Below are 18,426 nucleotides of genomic sequence, written 5' to 3' on the forward strand. Positions count from 1 at the left end.
TAGCTAAGCACCTCTATTCTAGTTCAGATTTCTATAAACAACTAGACACAAAGTACTGAAAGGTCTGAAACTGAATTTTAAATTGCCACAGATGGCATGTTTATAACACCCCCACAATATGCTAAGTGTTCTCCATAAAACCAACCTAGACACAATCCCTGCCTCTAGGGGACTTAAAATCTAAAAGTAGATGAGGCAGCCTAATTCAAACAAAGTAAACAAACAAAAGGAAACAAAGAAGGGAATGTAAGAGAAGGGGCCTGCATTAATCTCCTGGCTCCCAGAAGGGTAACAGCCCAATCTGAACAGAGAGGAATGAAAGCTAACAAGTGAGAACTGCCTTATTTACCATAAAACTTAATATGACACAATGCAGTTAATATTCCCTAAAAAATTATGCTGACCGGACTGAAAATGCTTTGTTGTTTTCTAGCTTCAACAGTCAGAAGATCTAAATTTCCATAATGGATATAATATATACCCCACTGGGTGTGTATAAAGGACATAAAACAGTCCATGCAACGGGCTGATTTAGAGCCCAAAATTTAAATTACTGAATCCAAAGCCCATGAAAGCATTATTTCAAAACTCCTGGCTCAACTGGTAATTAATTAACATGACACAACCGTCTTTACCTCAAAGTTCCTAAAACAAGACAGTGATTCTTACTGGATAGCATTTTTCATGTTGCTTCTAAAAGGATATATGAGTTATATTTGGTTTCTCTGTAAATAAACATTTCATGGGCTTATGGTTCAAGCCCTGATCTCCTTATGCAGTTGACTAGAGCTATTTCAACAGAAAAATGTCAAACGATCATCAGAAATGTCTCCAAATACAGAACCCCTTTAAGCCTGTGAATTAAAGTACATCTAAACCATTTAGATTTTTCCCAGAAGACTTCAAAATGCTGGCAACATCCAATTAATTAAGTTATAGGAACCAAACTCACTTCAACAAACTGGTCCTGGCTGCTTTGCTGTCTCCTTGGATCAAGTTTTTTTCTGGCAAAAACTTTTTATTTAAAAAATAATAATGCAGCCAAATGCTACAAAAAAGGAAGATGAAGAAAGCAATGATACCTGACTTTGCTGCATCAGTCATATACATTGAATGTGAACTATAGAGTGTACCTTAGAATAAAAGCTTGAGATCAGAATTACAGACATTATTATTTACTCAATGCTCCAGTTTTCTCTGCACCAGCCATAATGACTCAATTTCCCAAAATGCTATCTTGCCTCAACTTTCAAACATGGCTTCCTGTTCAGATGGCGGACTCTGACTCTTGATTGATCACACTCTCTACATACAATATTTCCACCGGAGGAATTACATAAATAAAAATCTATTTTAGAGAAATCCAAAGTAGATGAGTAAAAGCTGTATTTGAATCTGTTTTATGAAATCTTACACTAAAAATGCATCTATTCGTTCTAGTAATTCAAACTCTAAACCTTGGAGTTACTATCTTATTCCTTCTTGTCTTCACATTCGACTCCTCAACAATTTGATCAGTAACAAATTGTTCAGATTCTCCTTCTGTCTAGATCCCTCCCTCTGAAAGGGTCCCAGAAGGCCGATCAAATAGTAAAGCTGAGGTCCAATGTGCAGAAGACTCTGATATGAGCCAGAGGAGAGGTAGCTTAGGAAAAGAAGCCAAAGGTGTCAGCCAAGCAGACAATATTTATATCTGGAACCAGACTGGATAACAGAAGGAGGAATCTGAAGAGACTGCCTAGACCAAGGAGCCTGTGATACTTGACTCAAAAGGCCAAGTAAGTGTAGGCATAGGTGGATCACACCAACTCAAAAGGGCCAGGTGGTGCAAACACGCTATAAATTTTTGTCACACACCCCTCTTTTCAGTGTCCTCTGCTAACACCGTAGCTTATACCCTCTTTGGATCTCACTTAACAAGTGCAGTATCTTAACTTACCTATTGGCCTATTTCTCTACCTATACACTGCTGTCAAAATCATCTTCTTGAATTGCAATTTCAAATCTCTTCAACGTTTTCCATCACCTTCAAGTAAGACTTATAAATCCTTAAAATGACTTACCAGACCTTCCAAGATCTGACCTCTCTAGTCTCGTATCTGCAATCACTTTTCCCCAGTGCTCTCTGCACCAGCCATAACTTTCAATTCCTCCATATGCTAACTTGCCATTAGTTTCAAACATGGCTTCCTTTTAGGCAGAAGATACTTAATCACCACCCCTCCCCAAAACACACTGTCTCCCTCAGTCATTCATTCATTTTATCTACTTTTACTTTCATGTCTCATCTTAAACATCATTGCCTTCAGGAGGTGTTCCTTGAACTTTATATTCCTAGAATACACTGTGTGTCCCTTTTCATGACATCAATCAAAATTATAATGACAAACAGTAAACAATCTTGAATTTGATGAGGGCAAGGATACACTATAATTAAGAGTGCTAGTTCCAGCCAGGCATGATGGCTCACACCTGTAATCCCAGCACTTTGGGAGGCCGAGGCAGGTGGATCACTTGAGGGAGGTGTTCAAGACCAGCCTGGCCAACATGGTAAAACTCAGTTTCTACTAAAAATTACAAAAATTAGCCAGGCATGGTGGTGCATGCCTGTAGTCCCATATACTGGGGAGACTGAAGCAGGAGAATCACTTGAACCCAGAAGGCAGAGGTTGCAGTAAGCAGAGATCACACCACTGCACTCCAGCCTGAGTGATAGAGTGAGAGTCCCAGTCTAAAAAAAAGTATTAGTTCCTGTTACTCAAAAACCTTCACTGGGTTCTCAATCTTCTGCATTAAGTACATATTTCTCAGCATGAGCCTTCAAGGTCATCCACAATATGAAACTTTATAGTCTACTGTTTCTAAATGATTCTCAAAAGCAGCATTATCTGCTTCTTTCCAGATAAACCGAGCACATTCTGGTGTCTTCATTTCTGTAGCTTCCTCTACAAGCCTGGCTCCCCTAAGTCTTTCAAAATGCTATCCAGTCTTCCCAACCTGCATCAAATTCTATCTTCTCCACAGTCTTTCCTGATTTTCCCAAATAAATTTGGTCTCTCCCATCTTTGACTCCCTTTCTGTTTAAGTAATTGTATTTTCTGTTTGATACTTTCCTAAATCCATCTAGTTGTCACAGGACTTTCCTTATACTTATTAATTTTAAATTTCTTAGATAATGGTGATACCTTGTTTTTCTATATAACTAGCATCTCCTTACTGCATTTAGTCTATGCCTTATACCAGAAGGTATTCAATAAATGCATTAACTTGAATCTTTTGAGACAAGGTCTTGCTGTCGCCCAAGCTGGAGTACAGAGGTGCAATCACAGCTCACTGTAACCTTGAATTCCTGAGCTCAAGTGATCCTCCCACCTTAGCCTCCCAAGTAGCTGAGACCACAGGTATGTGCCATCATGCTGAGCTATTTTTAACTTTTTTAAAAATAAATGGGATCTCACTATGTTGCCCAGGCTGGTCTTAAACTCCTAGGCTCAATCTTTTCTTCTGCCTAGGCCTCCCAATGTGCTGGGATTATAGGCATGAGCCACCATGCCTAGCAATGAAAATCTATTAGATAGGCTGGGCACCATGGCTCTCACCTGTAATTCCAGCACTTTGGAAGGCTAAGATGGGTGGATCACTTGAGGCCAGGAGTTCGAGACCAGCCTGGCCAACATGGCAAAACCCTGTCTCTATTAAAAATACAAAAATTAGGCCGGGTACGGTGGCTCATGCCTATAATCCCAGCACTTTGGGAGGCTGAGGCGGGTGGATCACGAGGTCAAGAGATCGAGACCATCCTGGTCAATATCGTGAAACCCTGTCTCTACTAAAAATACAAAAATTAGCTGGGCATGGTGGCATGTGCCTGTAGTCCTAGCTACTTGGGAGGCTGAGGCAGAAGAATTGCTTGAACCCAGGAGGCGGAGGATGCAGTGAGCTGAGATCGTGCCACTCTGCACTCCAGCCTGGGTAACAAGAGCAAAACTCCGTCTCAAAAGAAAAAAAAAACAAAAATAAAAATACAAAAATTAGCCAGGCATGGTGGCGCACACCTGTAGTCCCAGCTACTTTGGAGGGTGAGGCATGAGAAATGCCTGAACCCAGGAGATGGAGGTTGCAGTGAGCCGACATCACACCACCGTAGTCCAGCCTGAGTGACCGAGCCAGACTTTGTCTCAACAAACAAACAAACAAATAAACCCAAAAAACTATTGCCTGCAAGGCAACTGTCTAAATATGTAGATAAAACAATCTTTTAAGTACAAAAGCCACCTGTGAAATAGAGAGAAGCTAAATGGAATTAGAGAAGCACATTATGTTACCAGTACAATAATAGAAATATATTTTATTTGCATCATAAATAACTGCTCTTTAGTTAGAGAGTAAGAGTTATTGACCTTATATTATACATTAAGAGATGTCAACATTTATTTCCAATCTGGTATTTCAAAGTAAATGGAATTTTAAGTCAAGTCTCACATAGCTGCAGAGTATAGTGCCAAAGCTCAATGTTTGTTTTTGTGATCATTATTGCTGTCTGCTGCAAAAAACAACAAGCAGCAAATAACATTATTTAGGTTTGCCTAAAATTATGATTCAGAAGGGATGATAGAAAGTATCAAGTTCAATTCACTAAATTTCCAGGTGAGGAATATAAAGACTATGAGTCTCTTGGCCAAGGTCACAAAGTGAAACTAGGACAAAGGTTCAGACTATCTGACTTCAACTCCAGCACTCTTCCCACCCCAATCCAATACTCACCTCAACACTGTAATAGCTACAGCACATTATTTTCAACCAATACTGAAGCAAACAATGCTCTAGTACTGTATTAAAATATGCCATCTGCATATTTTTAACTATGCTCCAGAGAAACAAAAGTGTGATGAGTGAAGGAATGAGAAGGAATTCTTTTTTTTCTTTTTACATTTTACTTTAAGTTCTGGAGTACATGTGCAGATCTTGCAGGATTGTTACATAGGTATACACATGCCATGGTAGTTTGCTGCCTCCACGCCCTGTCACCTACATTAGGTATTTCTCCAAATGTTATCCCTCCCCAATCTCCCTACCTCCTGCTATCCCTCCCCAACCCTCCAACCCCCAACAGACCCCAGTGTGTTGATGTTCCCCTCCCTGAGTCCATGTGTTCTTATTGTTCAATACCTACTTATGAGTGAGAACATGCAGTGTTTGATTTTCTGTTCTTGTGTCAGTTTGCTGAGAATGATGGTTTCCAGATTTATCCATGTCCCTGCAAAGACATGAACTCAACCTTTCTTATGGCTGCGTAGTATTCCATGGTGTATATGTGCCACATTTTCTTTATCTACTCTATCTTTGATGGGCATTTGGGTTGGTTCCAACTCTTTGTTATTGTAAACAGTGCCACAATGAACATACATATACATGTGTCTTTATAACAGATTGATTTATAATCCTTTGGGTATATACCCAGTAATGGGATTGCTGGGTCAAATGGTATTTCTGGTTCTAGATCTTTAAGGAATCATCACACTGTCTTCCACAATGGTTGAACTAATTTACATTCCCACCAACAGTGCAAAAGTGTTTCTATTTCGGAATGAGAAGGAATTCTTATCTTTTCTCAGGGGCTTATACCAAATTAATACTACTTCACAAGCTTTCAGGAGAGTTGTGTTCAAACACACTGAGAGGCAAGAAAAACATGATAGGAAATTATACATAACCTAAAAAAAAAAAGAATTTTGACATAAAATATGCTACATGGAGCATTTTGAGTGCTCCATTATCAAAACTTACTATTTACTTTACAGTAACCAAAGAAAACAAGGTGATTTGGGGAATAAAAAAGAGAAAACCTAGCTGCCTATTTGTTAAAACATGTAAAACATGAACATGCCTACCAATACCTACCAAATATTTGTTATTAAATATTGCTCCTTACAGCTCTACACCTAATAACTAGCATAGAGTGGACACTTAAGTGTTTCATAAGAAATTCACTACTCTCTGTTAGTATCACCCAGTATTATTCTTGAATATTATGGTTGTACACCAGTCACTAAAATGTTGCTACTTGTAATAGAAAACAATGAATACAGACAGTCTGTATCACATGGAAATGTTTCCAAGGCTATAACAGTTTACATTATGTGTATCAATATATTTGTGTGTCTCTGTGTGTGTATATATGTATTCATTTGCTCTCCCTATATAATATATATGTTTGCATGTATATATGTGTTTGTATAGCATGTATTTTTGACAACATTAATTTTACTTAAGGATCTTATGTTATGGAACAGTGATTTTCCTTACAGCAATTTATAATAAGAAAAACATTTTACATTACAACCTAGTACACATACACACAGAGATACACACACATAACTAAAACAAAAGTTTCATGAACATAAACAACACCCTTACTACATACAAAGCACTAATATCTTCTATTCCATTTTAAAAAGTGGATGTTTACTATTCATTAGTTTGAAAACTGTTTGGAAACTTGTAAAAGAGAAAAAAACATACTGGGAAGGTGTACACCTTAGTTTGGTATCCATTTCTTAGAAATAACCTACAATCAACAGAAATACCACCAGAAAATACCAAAATGAAGTCTAGAAACTATTAAACATTGTTCATTCAAAAGTGCTGTTGAACACCTGAAAGGCTGGGTCATAAAACAAGTCCCCAGTTGGGAGGCCGAGGTGGGTGGATCACCTGAGGCTAGGAGTTCAAGACCAAGATGACCAACATGGTGAAACCCTGTCTCTACTAAAAATACAAAAAATTAGCGAGGCATGGTAGCAGGCACCTGTAATCTCAGCTACTTGGGAGGCTGAGGCAGGAGAATCGCTTGAATCCAGGAGGCAGGGGTTTTAGTGAGCGGAGATCATGCCACTGCACTCCAGCCTGGGCAACAAGAACAAAATGCCATCTCAAAAAAAAAGTCCCCACAATTTAGAGCAGTCAAATAATAATAGAATTTGTTCTCTAACCATAATGGAATTAGAAATCAATAACAGAAAACTATCTGTAAAATCCCCAAACATAAGGCAAATAAATAATATACTTCTAAATAATCCAAGGGTCAAAGAAGAGATAAAAAAGAAAATTAGAAAATATCTTTAAGGTTAAATGAAAATAAAATTAAACAAACTTTGTGGGAAGCAAAACCACAAGCCAGAAATTCTCTGGTTTAAGAGAAGATAAGAGGCCAGGCATGGTGGCTCACATACTTTAGGAGGCTGAGACAGGCCTCCTAAGCCCTTTAGGAGGAATCTCAGCACTTTAGGAGGCTGAGACAGGCGAATCACGAGGTCAGGAGTTTCAGACCAGCCTGGCCAAAACTGTGAAACCCCATCTCTACTAAAAATACAAAAACTAGCTGGGTGTAATGGCATGCACCTGTAGTCCCAGCTACTCGAGAGGCTGAGGCAGAAGAATCGCTTGAACCCAGGAGGCAGAGGTTGCAGTGAGCCAAGATCATGCTACTGCACTCCAGCCTGGGTGACAGAGCGAGATTCCAACACACACACAAAAAAAAAAGAAAGAAGATAAGAACAATGAGCCCAGACCATTCCTTAGGTCCAGTGGTTTTCTCTAGAGCAATCCAACATACTCCCAAACTCTGTTCACATAAGGAGGGTGGTCACCTGGAATGAGAACAATCAGATTATTATTTGTGGAAGCTTAAGGTGAAAGAACCAACTCCTCAGCTCACCCCCACCGGAGAGATTTCTTAAGTCTGAAAAAAAAGACCACGAATCTAAATAAGCACTGTGGTGTCACTAAAGTAGATGGGCCATACAAACGGGACCATATGAATAGAAGACAGTGGAAAAACATCTGGAAAAAGGCAAGACAGGATGATGCAGAGCACAATGGTGGAATGGACAGCACCAGACTGTATGTTTCTAGATAGCAGCTTCCTCCCCATACTAAGGACAACTCCTGGAACACAGTAGCCTGTTATTATCGTCTAATGTGTGAAACTGAACTTTCACAGATTCATCTTAGAACCAAATTAAATGCAGAAAAACCTTAGCTTCTCAGAGACCATCAAGACCAAGATGAGCCAGAAATAAAACCTGTCCTGCCTTCAGACACATGTGCTAAGGTGGCCTAAGAACCCATCCCTCCAATCCCCAAACTCTGCAAATATGGGTCATATTATATGTTCTAGTATCATTAATTCCAGCATTTCACAGGAGAGAAGGGAGGACAAGAATCTCATTCCTGTTGTTAATTCAATGTGATATGAGTTTATTCACTATTTGAAAGGAGGGGGCTATTACATTAGTAGACAACCATTAACTCAGTTTTATGGCTAAATATTAAGTTTATCATTTCTATTAGTAGCACTCATTAAAAGAAAATAAAGGGCCCATATGTTTTCTATGTGTATTTCAGGCAACGAAAGTGAGTAAGGACGCTATTCTGCTTTCCTGGAGGCAATCCCACATCCTGCTAGGTTTGGTTTTCATATGTGCTTGGCTTCTTAAAATAGGCATAAACAGTCTTATTTAGTTCTAGGCTATTTATTTCCACAGAGAAGAAATCTCAGAACTTTTTAACTATCATAGGTTACCTCATTTTTTTATACCTTGATTGTGATAAAGAAAGAAAGATACGGTATTGGGGCAAAAGAAAGAATAAGCTTAATTACAAAAAATTAAAAGAAACATTTATATGGTGGCTTATTAGAGAAAGAACACTATCTCTCCCATCTCAAGGAAAACGATTTATCCCCAAAAGCACAAATACTGTGCTTCTTTTTCTTTAAGTTATATCCTTCTTTCTAGAAAGAACTGGAGTCTTGGATTTAATCTCATAATAATAACAGTTTGCTACTGAAAACCACTACAGGAACTAAATGACTCTAACAATTCAAAAACAGTTATCTCAAATAAAAACTTCACAATGCAATGATACTTTTGACAGAGCATTGACTATAACCAATGTTTCTAAATCCTTTTGGAGGAGAGAAATTCAAAGTGATTAAAACAAAGATGATCAAAGTTATATTACTGATTTACAATGTTAAACAATCTCAGCATGCATTACTTTGGAGCAGAGATTTACAAAGCACAATCAACACATTTAAGCAATGTGTCAGTGAAAATGATTAAATATGCTGAGGTCTTAATTATAATACCACTTTACATTTGCATAGAACCTTCCAGTTTGTAAAGCACTTATATCCTATGAACTCACTTGACTCTATGTCTTCCAGTTTAAATACAATAGACATGAGTCCATATGGATAAGAGAAGCTATATTCTGAAGTGGTTAAGAATATGGAATTATGTAAGATATTTAATTTAATTTTGCTTTCTTCTATTTCCTTTTGTAAAAAAAATGTGGCTACTAGAAAATTTAAAATTAAATGTGTGGTTCACATTGTATTTCTAGTGGACAGCATTGTTCAGTCAATTTATTGACAGATTTTATTTGCTAGCCTAAGGGGCACAATCACTAGTGTATAAAAAAAATTAAGACAAGGAAATAACACCCTCTCCACTAAAGGATTTGACATTTTAAGTAGAGTGTCACAGGTTTAGCAATAATATTGCAGTCAAACTTAACAGCAAAATAAAAAGTAAAATCATATAAAACTTTCTCAGGGAATGTGGCTGTTCTCTTCTATAAATAGATTACTGATATTAAATTACAGAAAGTGATTTAAGAAACAATGTTACCCTCTTTAAAAGCCACAAAACTTGCTCTGCCTGAACAAGGAAGAAAATGCCCTGCCTACATCCACTTTCTAGAACCTAAACTAAAGACAGAATAAAGCAATGAGGTCCTACAAGGGGGTTTCACCATCTATTCTGATATGATTTACTCCCTCACTTTATACAGAAAAAAAAAAAAATCAGTCTCACCTGGCTAGATGGCTTATCCAAAATGTCATAATTTCAAAATTAATCAATATAAAAATATATGTTTATAAATATCTCATTAATTACAATTATTTAGATTTTTATACTAGGTCTTCAGATTCAAGTATATATTTTACACTTCACATTTCAATTTGGATACTATATTTTCATCAGTAATACTTGATCTATATTTAGATTTCATAAAGCTCAAGGTTGAAAACTAAATTTTCATACCCAATTTGTTTCCATGTGGCTAGTGGCTACCTTAGACAGAAAGCTTTATAGAATATCTGATGAGTTCAGCAATCTCAGTGAATGTTCTCTCTTCAATCTTCAAAAAATATCATTCTCTCCTAAGGACAGAGGTGGAAGAGAAGGATCCCTGACTCTCCCTTCAGAGAGGCAGTTTGGTGGTTTTCAGTAGCTACACGTAACTGCAACTATTTTTGTGTTAATTTGGCATGAGAAGGTATTAAATAAAAGACTGTAGACTAAAATATATATATATGGAATTGAAGCCAACTGTTTATTTTGGAATTGTAGCATTGTCCCACATAGCCAGGAATAAAAAAACAGACCTTTGGCTGGGCATGGTGGCTCATGCCTATAATCCCAGCACTTTGGGAGGCTGAGGTGGTTGGAGTTCAGGAGTTTAAGACCAGCCTGGCCAACATGGTGAAACTCTGTCTCTACTGAAAATACAAAAATTAGCTGCGCATGGTAGTGCGGGCCTATAGTCCCAGCTATTCAGGAGGCTGAGGTGGGAGGATCACTTGAGCCTGGGAGGTGGAGGTTACAGTGAACTGAGATTGTGCCACTGTACTCTAGCCTAAGTGACAGAATGAGGCCCTGTCTCAAAAAAAAAAAAAAAAAAAAAAAATCCCAGACCTTCTTTTTCCATTTAATGTTCCATCCAACCATCAAGGGCTGGGTTACGTAACCTAAGGTTTTTCAGGCTGCCATAAACAATTTAACATAAAAAAATTCTACAAATCAAAAAAATTCAGCAGCTCAAAACATTTATAAAATTTTATTGTAATCTATGTTTATATATGTTTTAGATTACATTGATTATTAAAAACAAAAACAACTAATGTTCCATTTGAGGGTCAGAACTACACACTAAGGAATAGTTGTGTATTCTGTTGCTATATCTGTAAAATAAAATTCTATTGCCTCACTTTTCAAAAGACAGACAAAAATGGAAACAAATCTATAGTATCACAACACATTATACAAGTATGATGTTCATTACCTCAAAATCTTTATCAAATAAAATCCATGATGATGATAATGACTGTTTTAGGATTTCCTTTTTTTCCCCCTTTGGTTTTCAAAACATTCAATATTGGGATGTTAACATCTGTAATATAAAAAATAATCCCCTCCCCCTGGAAGAAAGTGTATCAGGAATGAAAATCGTATTGATAGAATAAACACTTAGAAAATTAATTCTAGAAAATAGATAACTAGCTGAAAACCTGTCCTATTTTTTCAGACATGTTTTAGGTATCTTTCCTTAGACTTCATTCCAACTTTTTTATTTTAATGATTTAGGTGACTGCGATAACATCTTTTACTGTATCTAAAAATAGGGCATGGGTGTGTAAATTTATGAGCTGGAATGCAAAACTGGCACAGGATGTCTAAATCAGAGTATTAAATCATTTACTATACTCTAATATGAATATATTTTAAGCACTGATATCTCCATGCTCTATCTTTACATATTTTAATCCAATCATCTTTATTCTTTTCATAGTGAAGAAATGTGAAATCATAAACTTTTTAACATTCTCAAATATGCCAAGTCAATTAAGAGATTATTGGCCGGATGGGGTGGCTCATGCCTGTAATCCCAACAATTTGGGAGGCCAAGGTAGGCAGATCACCTTAGGTCAGGAGTTCAAGACCAGCCTGGGCAACACGGTGAAACCCCGTCTCTACTAAAATGCAAAATCAGCTGAGTGTGGTGCATGTGCCTGTAGTCCCAGCTACTCGGGAGGCTGAGGCAGGAGGATTATTTGAACCTGGGTGGTGGAGGTTGCAGTAAGCTGAGATCACGCCACTGCACTCTAGCCTGGGTGACAGAGCGAGACTTAAAAAAAAGAGAGAGAGAGAAATTATCCTTGGACAAAACACTCCACCACTTCACGTCTCTGGATCCTTCCTTGAATAAGAAGGACAAGACAGAACATCAGTGGCTCTCAGTCTTCTTTCCACCCCAACCCATCTGAGGGATTAAGCATCTCTCCATTTACAGAAGTGATGATAGTCTGAGAAAACATCCCACAGAAGAATCTGAGACACTGCCCTAGAAGTTGTTCCCCTGCTGGTATGCTCTACTACACTACTGCAAACTTATCTGAGGTTCCACACAGCTCTACGGCCTGCCACTTTAGGTAGAGGAAAATTATAATAATATTTCATTGAGCTTAAGAAGAAAGGCCAAAAGTTAGTATACATCTTCATTTGCTGGAACATGCAAGATCCAAATAAGAATTTGTATACTGATGGCATCAAAAAAGATTATGTAACTGTTCATATGGCAGGTAGCACATCCAACCTGGAATTGGCTTCTAATCAAGGAGGTAGGTAAAGGAGGAGGAAAAGTATGGAATCAATCAAAATAATCACCCCTCAGGTTTGAGGGAATGGTCTGAATATGTGATTAATGGAAAGATTTGTCTAAGTCAACTTGCCTGGTATCAGAAAGATGAACACATAGAGATGTGATGGTATATGACCCCCAATTTCTTCTCCAAAATATCAATTCATCACGTTTGATATCAATTCTATGTAGATAATTTTTTTTACTGGACAACTCTATAAACTAATAACTGTCAATGCTAAAAAGAAAAGATATGGACACATACCATATTATAAGTCAAATGCACTAGTTCAGCACCGGGATTGATGAAAACTGCCAAGCATGGTATTTACAAACACTGTCCATATTTCTTTGAATATCTACTTACTGTGGACAAATTACACAGCATTTAAAAGCTATTGTTAGTTGGGCATGGTGACTTGTGCCTGTAATTCCAGACTCTCTGGAGGCCAGGAGTTCAAGACCAGCATAGGCAACATAGACTCCCCAACCCCCATCGCTTTAAAAAAAAGAAAAAAAGAAAATTTAAAAAGCTCTTGTGTGTGCAAAGTCACGTGAAAAATTCTCACAACTAGGAAAGAAGAAAATAGACTGAAAACTTCCTTGGAAGATGTGCATTATCTGATCCAAATGTGAACCAATATTATGTCATCATTAATAAGTATGCAACGTATGGTAAACATGCTGACTGAGGCTTCAAAATTAGGATATTTATATGAAAAAAATGTGTAATTGTACTACCTTCAAACAAGAAAACAGCATTACTTAATAAATGCTGATTGTTAACTGTTTTACAATGAGATGACCTTTAAATGGCACAAAAAAATAAGTGAACCACAGATTCAGAAATTGAAAACAAAAAACTAGCAGGCTCTAAAAGTTGCTGTCCTCTGTACCTAAAGATGCCACCAGTGGTGAATCAGAATACAATGTCACTGCTCTAACACATATATTGCTATATTGACTCCTGGTCAAAAAAGTGGATAAAAATGTTTTGTGGGCATCAATGTATTCTGAAACAACTATAAAACACACTGCTCATTGTTGCTTAACTTGCTGAAAAACACTCCCTATTTAACAAACACATTCTCAACGTTTCCAGTGTGAACTATAACTGTAAAACCTAAAACCTGGGTCAGTACACGGACCACCAAGAAATAAACATGAACAGAAAGAAATGCCCGAATCTCAATTCCGAAAGCTGTTCACATCTGAAATGGTTGCAATAAATACTGTGAAAAGAAGACAGTTCCATACACAGGGTTGAGATGGCCAAACAGTCGTTGGATGAAGATATACATTTCTTCCTCATTCTATACTCATGTGTCAAAGCATCAAAACAATTTAATTTGTGACAGTTTATGTTGTGTCTCGAACTTTACATCTAAGTTTATCATGAGGGGGAAAAAAACCTGTTTGGCTTGACTCACCGTGAATCACAGCCAGGAGGTCATCTTGTTGTGTATCAGCAACTATGTTTTCGCTACAGCTATGTGACCTGAAGTGGCAGCAGCAGAGGCACCAAAATAGAAGGGGCAGGAGCCTTCTCCTGGCTTCTTGGCTGCAAATGAGCTTTCCAGCCCATTTGGGCAACTGAGCAAGAGCCAACCGCAAAGGAAAGAAAGAACCAACCCTGACAGCTCCGCGGAGAAAGGCTGCAGGCCCACCCCACCTTCCGTGCCCTCCCGGGGAGCCCGGAGAAGCAGGAACAAAAAAAAGGACAGGCTTAAGAAACAGCCTGCAGAAAACACAGCATGACAGGGGTCAAAACTAGTCCCATGGAGGGCAAAACCCAGCCCTGACCGTGAAGCACAGATTTTGGGGCGGTATGGAGGCGGAGGAGGCTCTCTACCCCGGGGCTCCGGGAGCGGCTCCGGCGCGAGCGCAGAGCGGGCCCCCAGCCTCCAAGCTCCTCCGGCCGCCTGGGACCTGCCCCAGCTCCCACCTCACCTGTCCGGTGCCCGCTGGCCCGGCCCGAGCCTCCGGCTCCCTGCCCGCGCTCCGGCCCACCCTCCCATCCCGTGCTTTCCCCGCACGTCCCTCGGGACCACCGGCCGGGTCAGGGGGCCGCTGCCCGCCCCGCAGCCCCAGGCCCAGCCTCGGCACTCACTTTCTGAATCCGCTTCAGCGCCATGGGTCCGGGATGGCGGTGGGGACACCGGCCGGCGGGGGGCGGCTGCGGGGCTCGGGGGCGCGGGTCGTCCCGGGTTGGGCTCTGGCGGCTCGGCTGGCTCCGCGCAGTGGGTCTCCGGCTCGCCGCTCCCAGGATCGCTCCGGGCGCCGGTCCCTGCTCCGTGTGCGCCCGAGAGCGAGTGTGCGGGCGGGGACGCCGGCGAGACTCTTTTGTTTCCGCTTTTGCTTCTGGGAAGGAGCCTGCGCCCTCCCCGCCGCGCCCCGCCCCGCCTGGCACACTGGGAAGTGTAGTTCCAGCCCTGTCCTCGGCCGCAGGCCCGCGGGCGCTGGCAGGTCACCTACTCACCGCTGACCTCAGCTGGGCAGCTTCAGGTGAGAGCCGCCGGACGCTGGAATCGGTCTTTGCAGTCTCATTTAGAGCACGTGACTCTGGGGCTGCGCATCTGGAAAATGGGGATAACAAATGAGCTGCTAACGCACTTAAAGGCATTTCTAAATTATCAGTTAGTAATTCCTTATCCAATAGGAGCCACAGCTGGTTTTGTTATTTTACCTTTAAAGATTTCACTTTTTCTCAAATATATGCATTGTCGCAATTTCTCACCTTGCACATATGCACAAACTGATTATCTATCAGATCCCTTACTTACCTCCTTAGTTCTTATTGCCGAGGAAAAAGGTGTGCGCGAGTGTGCGGGCGGGGAGTGCTGTCACTGTGAGAAGCATTAGTTTCAGGTAGCTCTCTTCTGTCCAATGCACAAATCTTTCTTGTCTGAGTGCATTGTCTGCTCGTAGGTATACCCCTCTTCATAAATACCCGCTTCGAATACCTAGTTCTGAGCTCTCACTCCCCGCACTGGCTCCTTCCCTACTCATACACACACACAGGCCCTACTCAACAGTCAACTCACACTCCCCACTCTCCAATTCCTGTGCACGTGTGTACCCACTAAAACATGGCTTCTTGCCGGGCGCGGTGGCTCAAGCCTGTAATCCCAACACTTTGGGAGGCTGAGGCAGGCAGATTGCCTGAGGATGGGTTCAAGACAGGCCTAGCCAACAAGATGAAACCCCATCGCTACTAAAAACACAAAAATTAGCTGGACGTAGTGGAGCACATCTGTGGTCCCAGCTACTCGGGAGGCTGAGGCAGGAGAATCACTTGATCCCGGGAGGCAGAGGTTACAGTGAGCGGAAATCACACCACTGCACTCCAGCCTGGGCGACAGAGGGAGACTCCGTCTCAAAACAAAACAAAACCCAAAAACTTGGCTTCTTCTTTGAGCACCGCAGAATCAGTTTTCACCAAGGTCACCAATTGGAAGCTTGAGCTTCTAATTACCAAATTCAACTCACTCCCTACTCTGCGCCATGTTTTTGAACCACCTGTTTGCAGCCACCCTCTTGCTTTTCAAAACATTCACTGCCTCTGGCTTCCACCGCACCATGGTGGTTGGATCTTCTATTTGGTTGACTTTCCTTTTTCTGTCACTAGGTCCTCTTCTCAAGCATTGGAGTGCTCCAGAGTTCCAAGCCTCCAGAGTTCACCATCGATATCTTTTTAGGAGACGGACCTCATGCTCTCCCCTGAACTGGGCGTGGTTTGAGGATCATGGACTGTGAAGACCAATTGCTGTCCCTCTGACTCCTGCAAGCTGGGTGACTTTGGCCAAGCCATGTAAACTCTCTAAGCCCCAGTTTCTTATCTATCAGTAGAGATGATAATCTCTACATGTACTATTGTAAGAATTAATTGGTATTTTTATATGTAATATGCCCAACACAGTACCTATGTTGAAAGTACTCTATGAATATTATTTCCTGTCTCATTTTTATTTATATGGTGGTAACTAGAAAATTTCTTTTCAGTTCAAACTCTTACAATAGTTTCTGTCTTAAATTTTCAAAAGCCCACTGGACATGTTTGCCTTCCTTCCCTGTGCCTAGCAGTCAGGGTCTGTAACTACAAGGTGAGGAGGAGAGACAGCTTACCAAGAAACCCAAAACAATAGCTACCATAGCATTCCAAAGGCCGCAAAGAGCAAGGAACAAAAATCCCACTCTTGTAACTTGAGAGAAAAATGGATAATGGGGTAATGGAAGAATGATAGAAACAACCAATAAGACTTAAAACTTAATGTGGAACCCTTCCTGCCCCACACCAAGAGGGTTCTGGGGCCTGTCTACTTTCTGACCTTTTCATGGAGTCCTGCTTCTCCCTGCACATTGGACCACCCTCCTTTCTCCAGTTCCCCCTTTGCTTCTCTTCAATGTGGCTTGGGCTTTCCATAGTTGGTACTCCACTTTGTGATGCTCTTCCAGCAACTGCTTCAATTGTGAAATGACCAAGCCTTTTGCACTCCTAACTTCATCTTCTCAAAAGGAAGAATCTTACTGATGCAACTCATCTTTTTATTCCAGGCTACGCATTGTCAGCTGGTGAATAAACTATGAACAGGCTATTCTTGGGTCACCACAGGTGAAGACCCATGGTCCAATGAACTGTGGGAAGTTTGGAAATACTATAGGGCAAAAGGGCCTTTGGAAAACTCCAGCAACATCTTTTCATTTTCCAGAGTGTATTTGGGCTACCTTGAAACACCATTTTTGTACTCCAGAAAGAGAAACACTAGCTCCACATTTCTCTTGCTTTTTAGAAGGCAAGTATGAGAGTGTCCTTGTAAATGGGGGATAAATGGTCTGGTCTTGGGCTCCAACTGCTTTGGGAGTTGCATTCCCTTGCTGATAGCATTTGGATATGTCATGGGTAAGGCTGTGTTCACCTGCTGTCACTGTGAGAAGCATTAGTTTCAGGTAGCTCATTGCCATGCAAACCAGGAAAACCTCCAGGTCATTCAGTGGACAATCTTGATCATCACTCTAAAATATGTACTCAAGCTGGGCATGGTGGCTCATGCCTGTAATCCCAGCACTTTGGGAGGCCAAGGTGGGCAGATGGCTTAATCTCAGGAGTTCAAGACCAGCCTGGGAGACATGTCAAGACCTCGTCTCTAAAAAAAAATTTTTAAAGTAGCCAGGCATGGTTGTACACACCTGCGGTCCCAGCTACTCAGGAGGTTGAGGTAGGAGGTAGAGGTTGCAGTGACTCATAATCATGCCGCTGCACTTCAACCTGGGTGACAGAGCAAGACCCTATCTTAAAACAACAGCAAAACAACAAACAACAACAACAGAGCAAAGATAAAAATACGCACTCAAGCAAGAGCTATGGTCAGGGCAGTTTGGTTCAAAAGGCATTGAGGGCCCAGGACTCTGGCATCAATTTCTTCCTTTTCCAGGATATCCTTCACACTACTAAAAGATGCACTGATCATATCACTATTACTTTAAAACCTCCATTGGTTTGTACCATGGAAGCCCAATGCTTTGACTTAGTGCAAAACACACGATTTCTCCCCAAACTCCTGTTTTCCATCATTAACTCATACACCACGGTTAGTCATGTTCCTTTCACTACATGCATTCACTTAGTATAGAATGACCTCCCACCATTCACCTGACAAACTTCTCTACATCCTTCAAGACCCAATTCAAACCATACATACCCTATAAGATCCTTCTCTGCCTATTTGCTGAGGTAGATTTATTCATGTCGACATTATTCTTTTAATTCCAGAAGCAAGATGTTGATACTTTGGGAATTTCACTTACCTTGTTCATGGCTGGTTATCTCATTACAACATGAATTCTAAGGCCATATGAAAAATGTATTCCTTTTTTTTTAGTAAGGTCAAATTTGAATACAATGAAATGCACACATTTAAGTGTACAATTTGATGAATT

General features: G+C 40.4%; 2 protein-coding genes across 3 annotated transcripts in view; one reads left to right on the plus strand and one right to left on the minus strand.

Moving 5' to 3' along the window:
- The window catches only part of UBE2D1 (ubiquitin conjugating enzyme E2 D1), a 37,138-nt gene extending 22,331 nt beyond the window's left edge, over nucleotides 1-14,807 (minus strand). For both annotated transcript variants that reach the window (XM_009009909.5, XM_002756347.8), the window contains exon 1: nucleotides 14,600-14,807. Coding sequence is in view for 1 of the 2 variants with exons in the window: in XM_002756347.8 (XP_002756393.1) it covers nucleotides 14,600-14,623 (24 nt within the window). In the remaining variant the exon portion in view is untranslated. The remainder of the gene's footprint in view (nucleotides 1-14,599) is intronic.
- LOC144578806 (uncharacterized) lies at nucleotides 14,318-17,580 on the plus strand. The gene is made up of 2 exons (XM_078346856.1): nucleotides 14,318-14,994; nucleotides 16,118-17,580. Exon 1 carries the CDS (start codon nucleotides 14,318-14,320, stop codon nucleotides 14,972-14,974), a length of 657 nt encoding a protein of 218 aa, XP_078202982.1. The 3' UTR covers nucleotides 14,975-14,994; nucleotides 16,118-17,580.
- The last annotated feature ends 846 nt before the right edge of the window (nucleotides 17,581-18,426 follow it).

Source organism: Callithrix jacchus, chromosome 12 (genome assembly GCF_049354715.1).
Source record: "Callithrix jacchus isolate 240 chromosome 12, calJac240_pri, whole genome shotgun sequence".
NCBI classification, from domain to species: domain Eukaryota; kingdom Metazoa; phylum Chordata; class Mammalia; order Primates; family Cebidae; genus Callithrix; species Callithrix jacchus.

What these genes read in the sequence shown, in the direction of transcription:
- LOC144578806 (XM_078346856.1), top strand. Translation starts at nt 14,318, where the DNA reads ATGGAGGCGGAGGAGGCTCTCTACCCCGGGGCTCCGGGAGCGGCTCCG.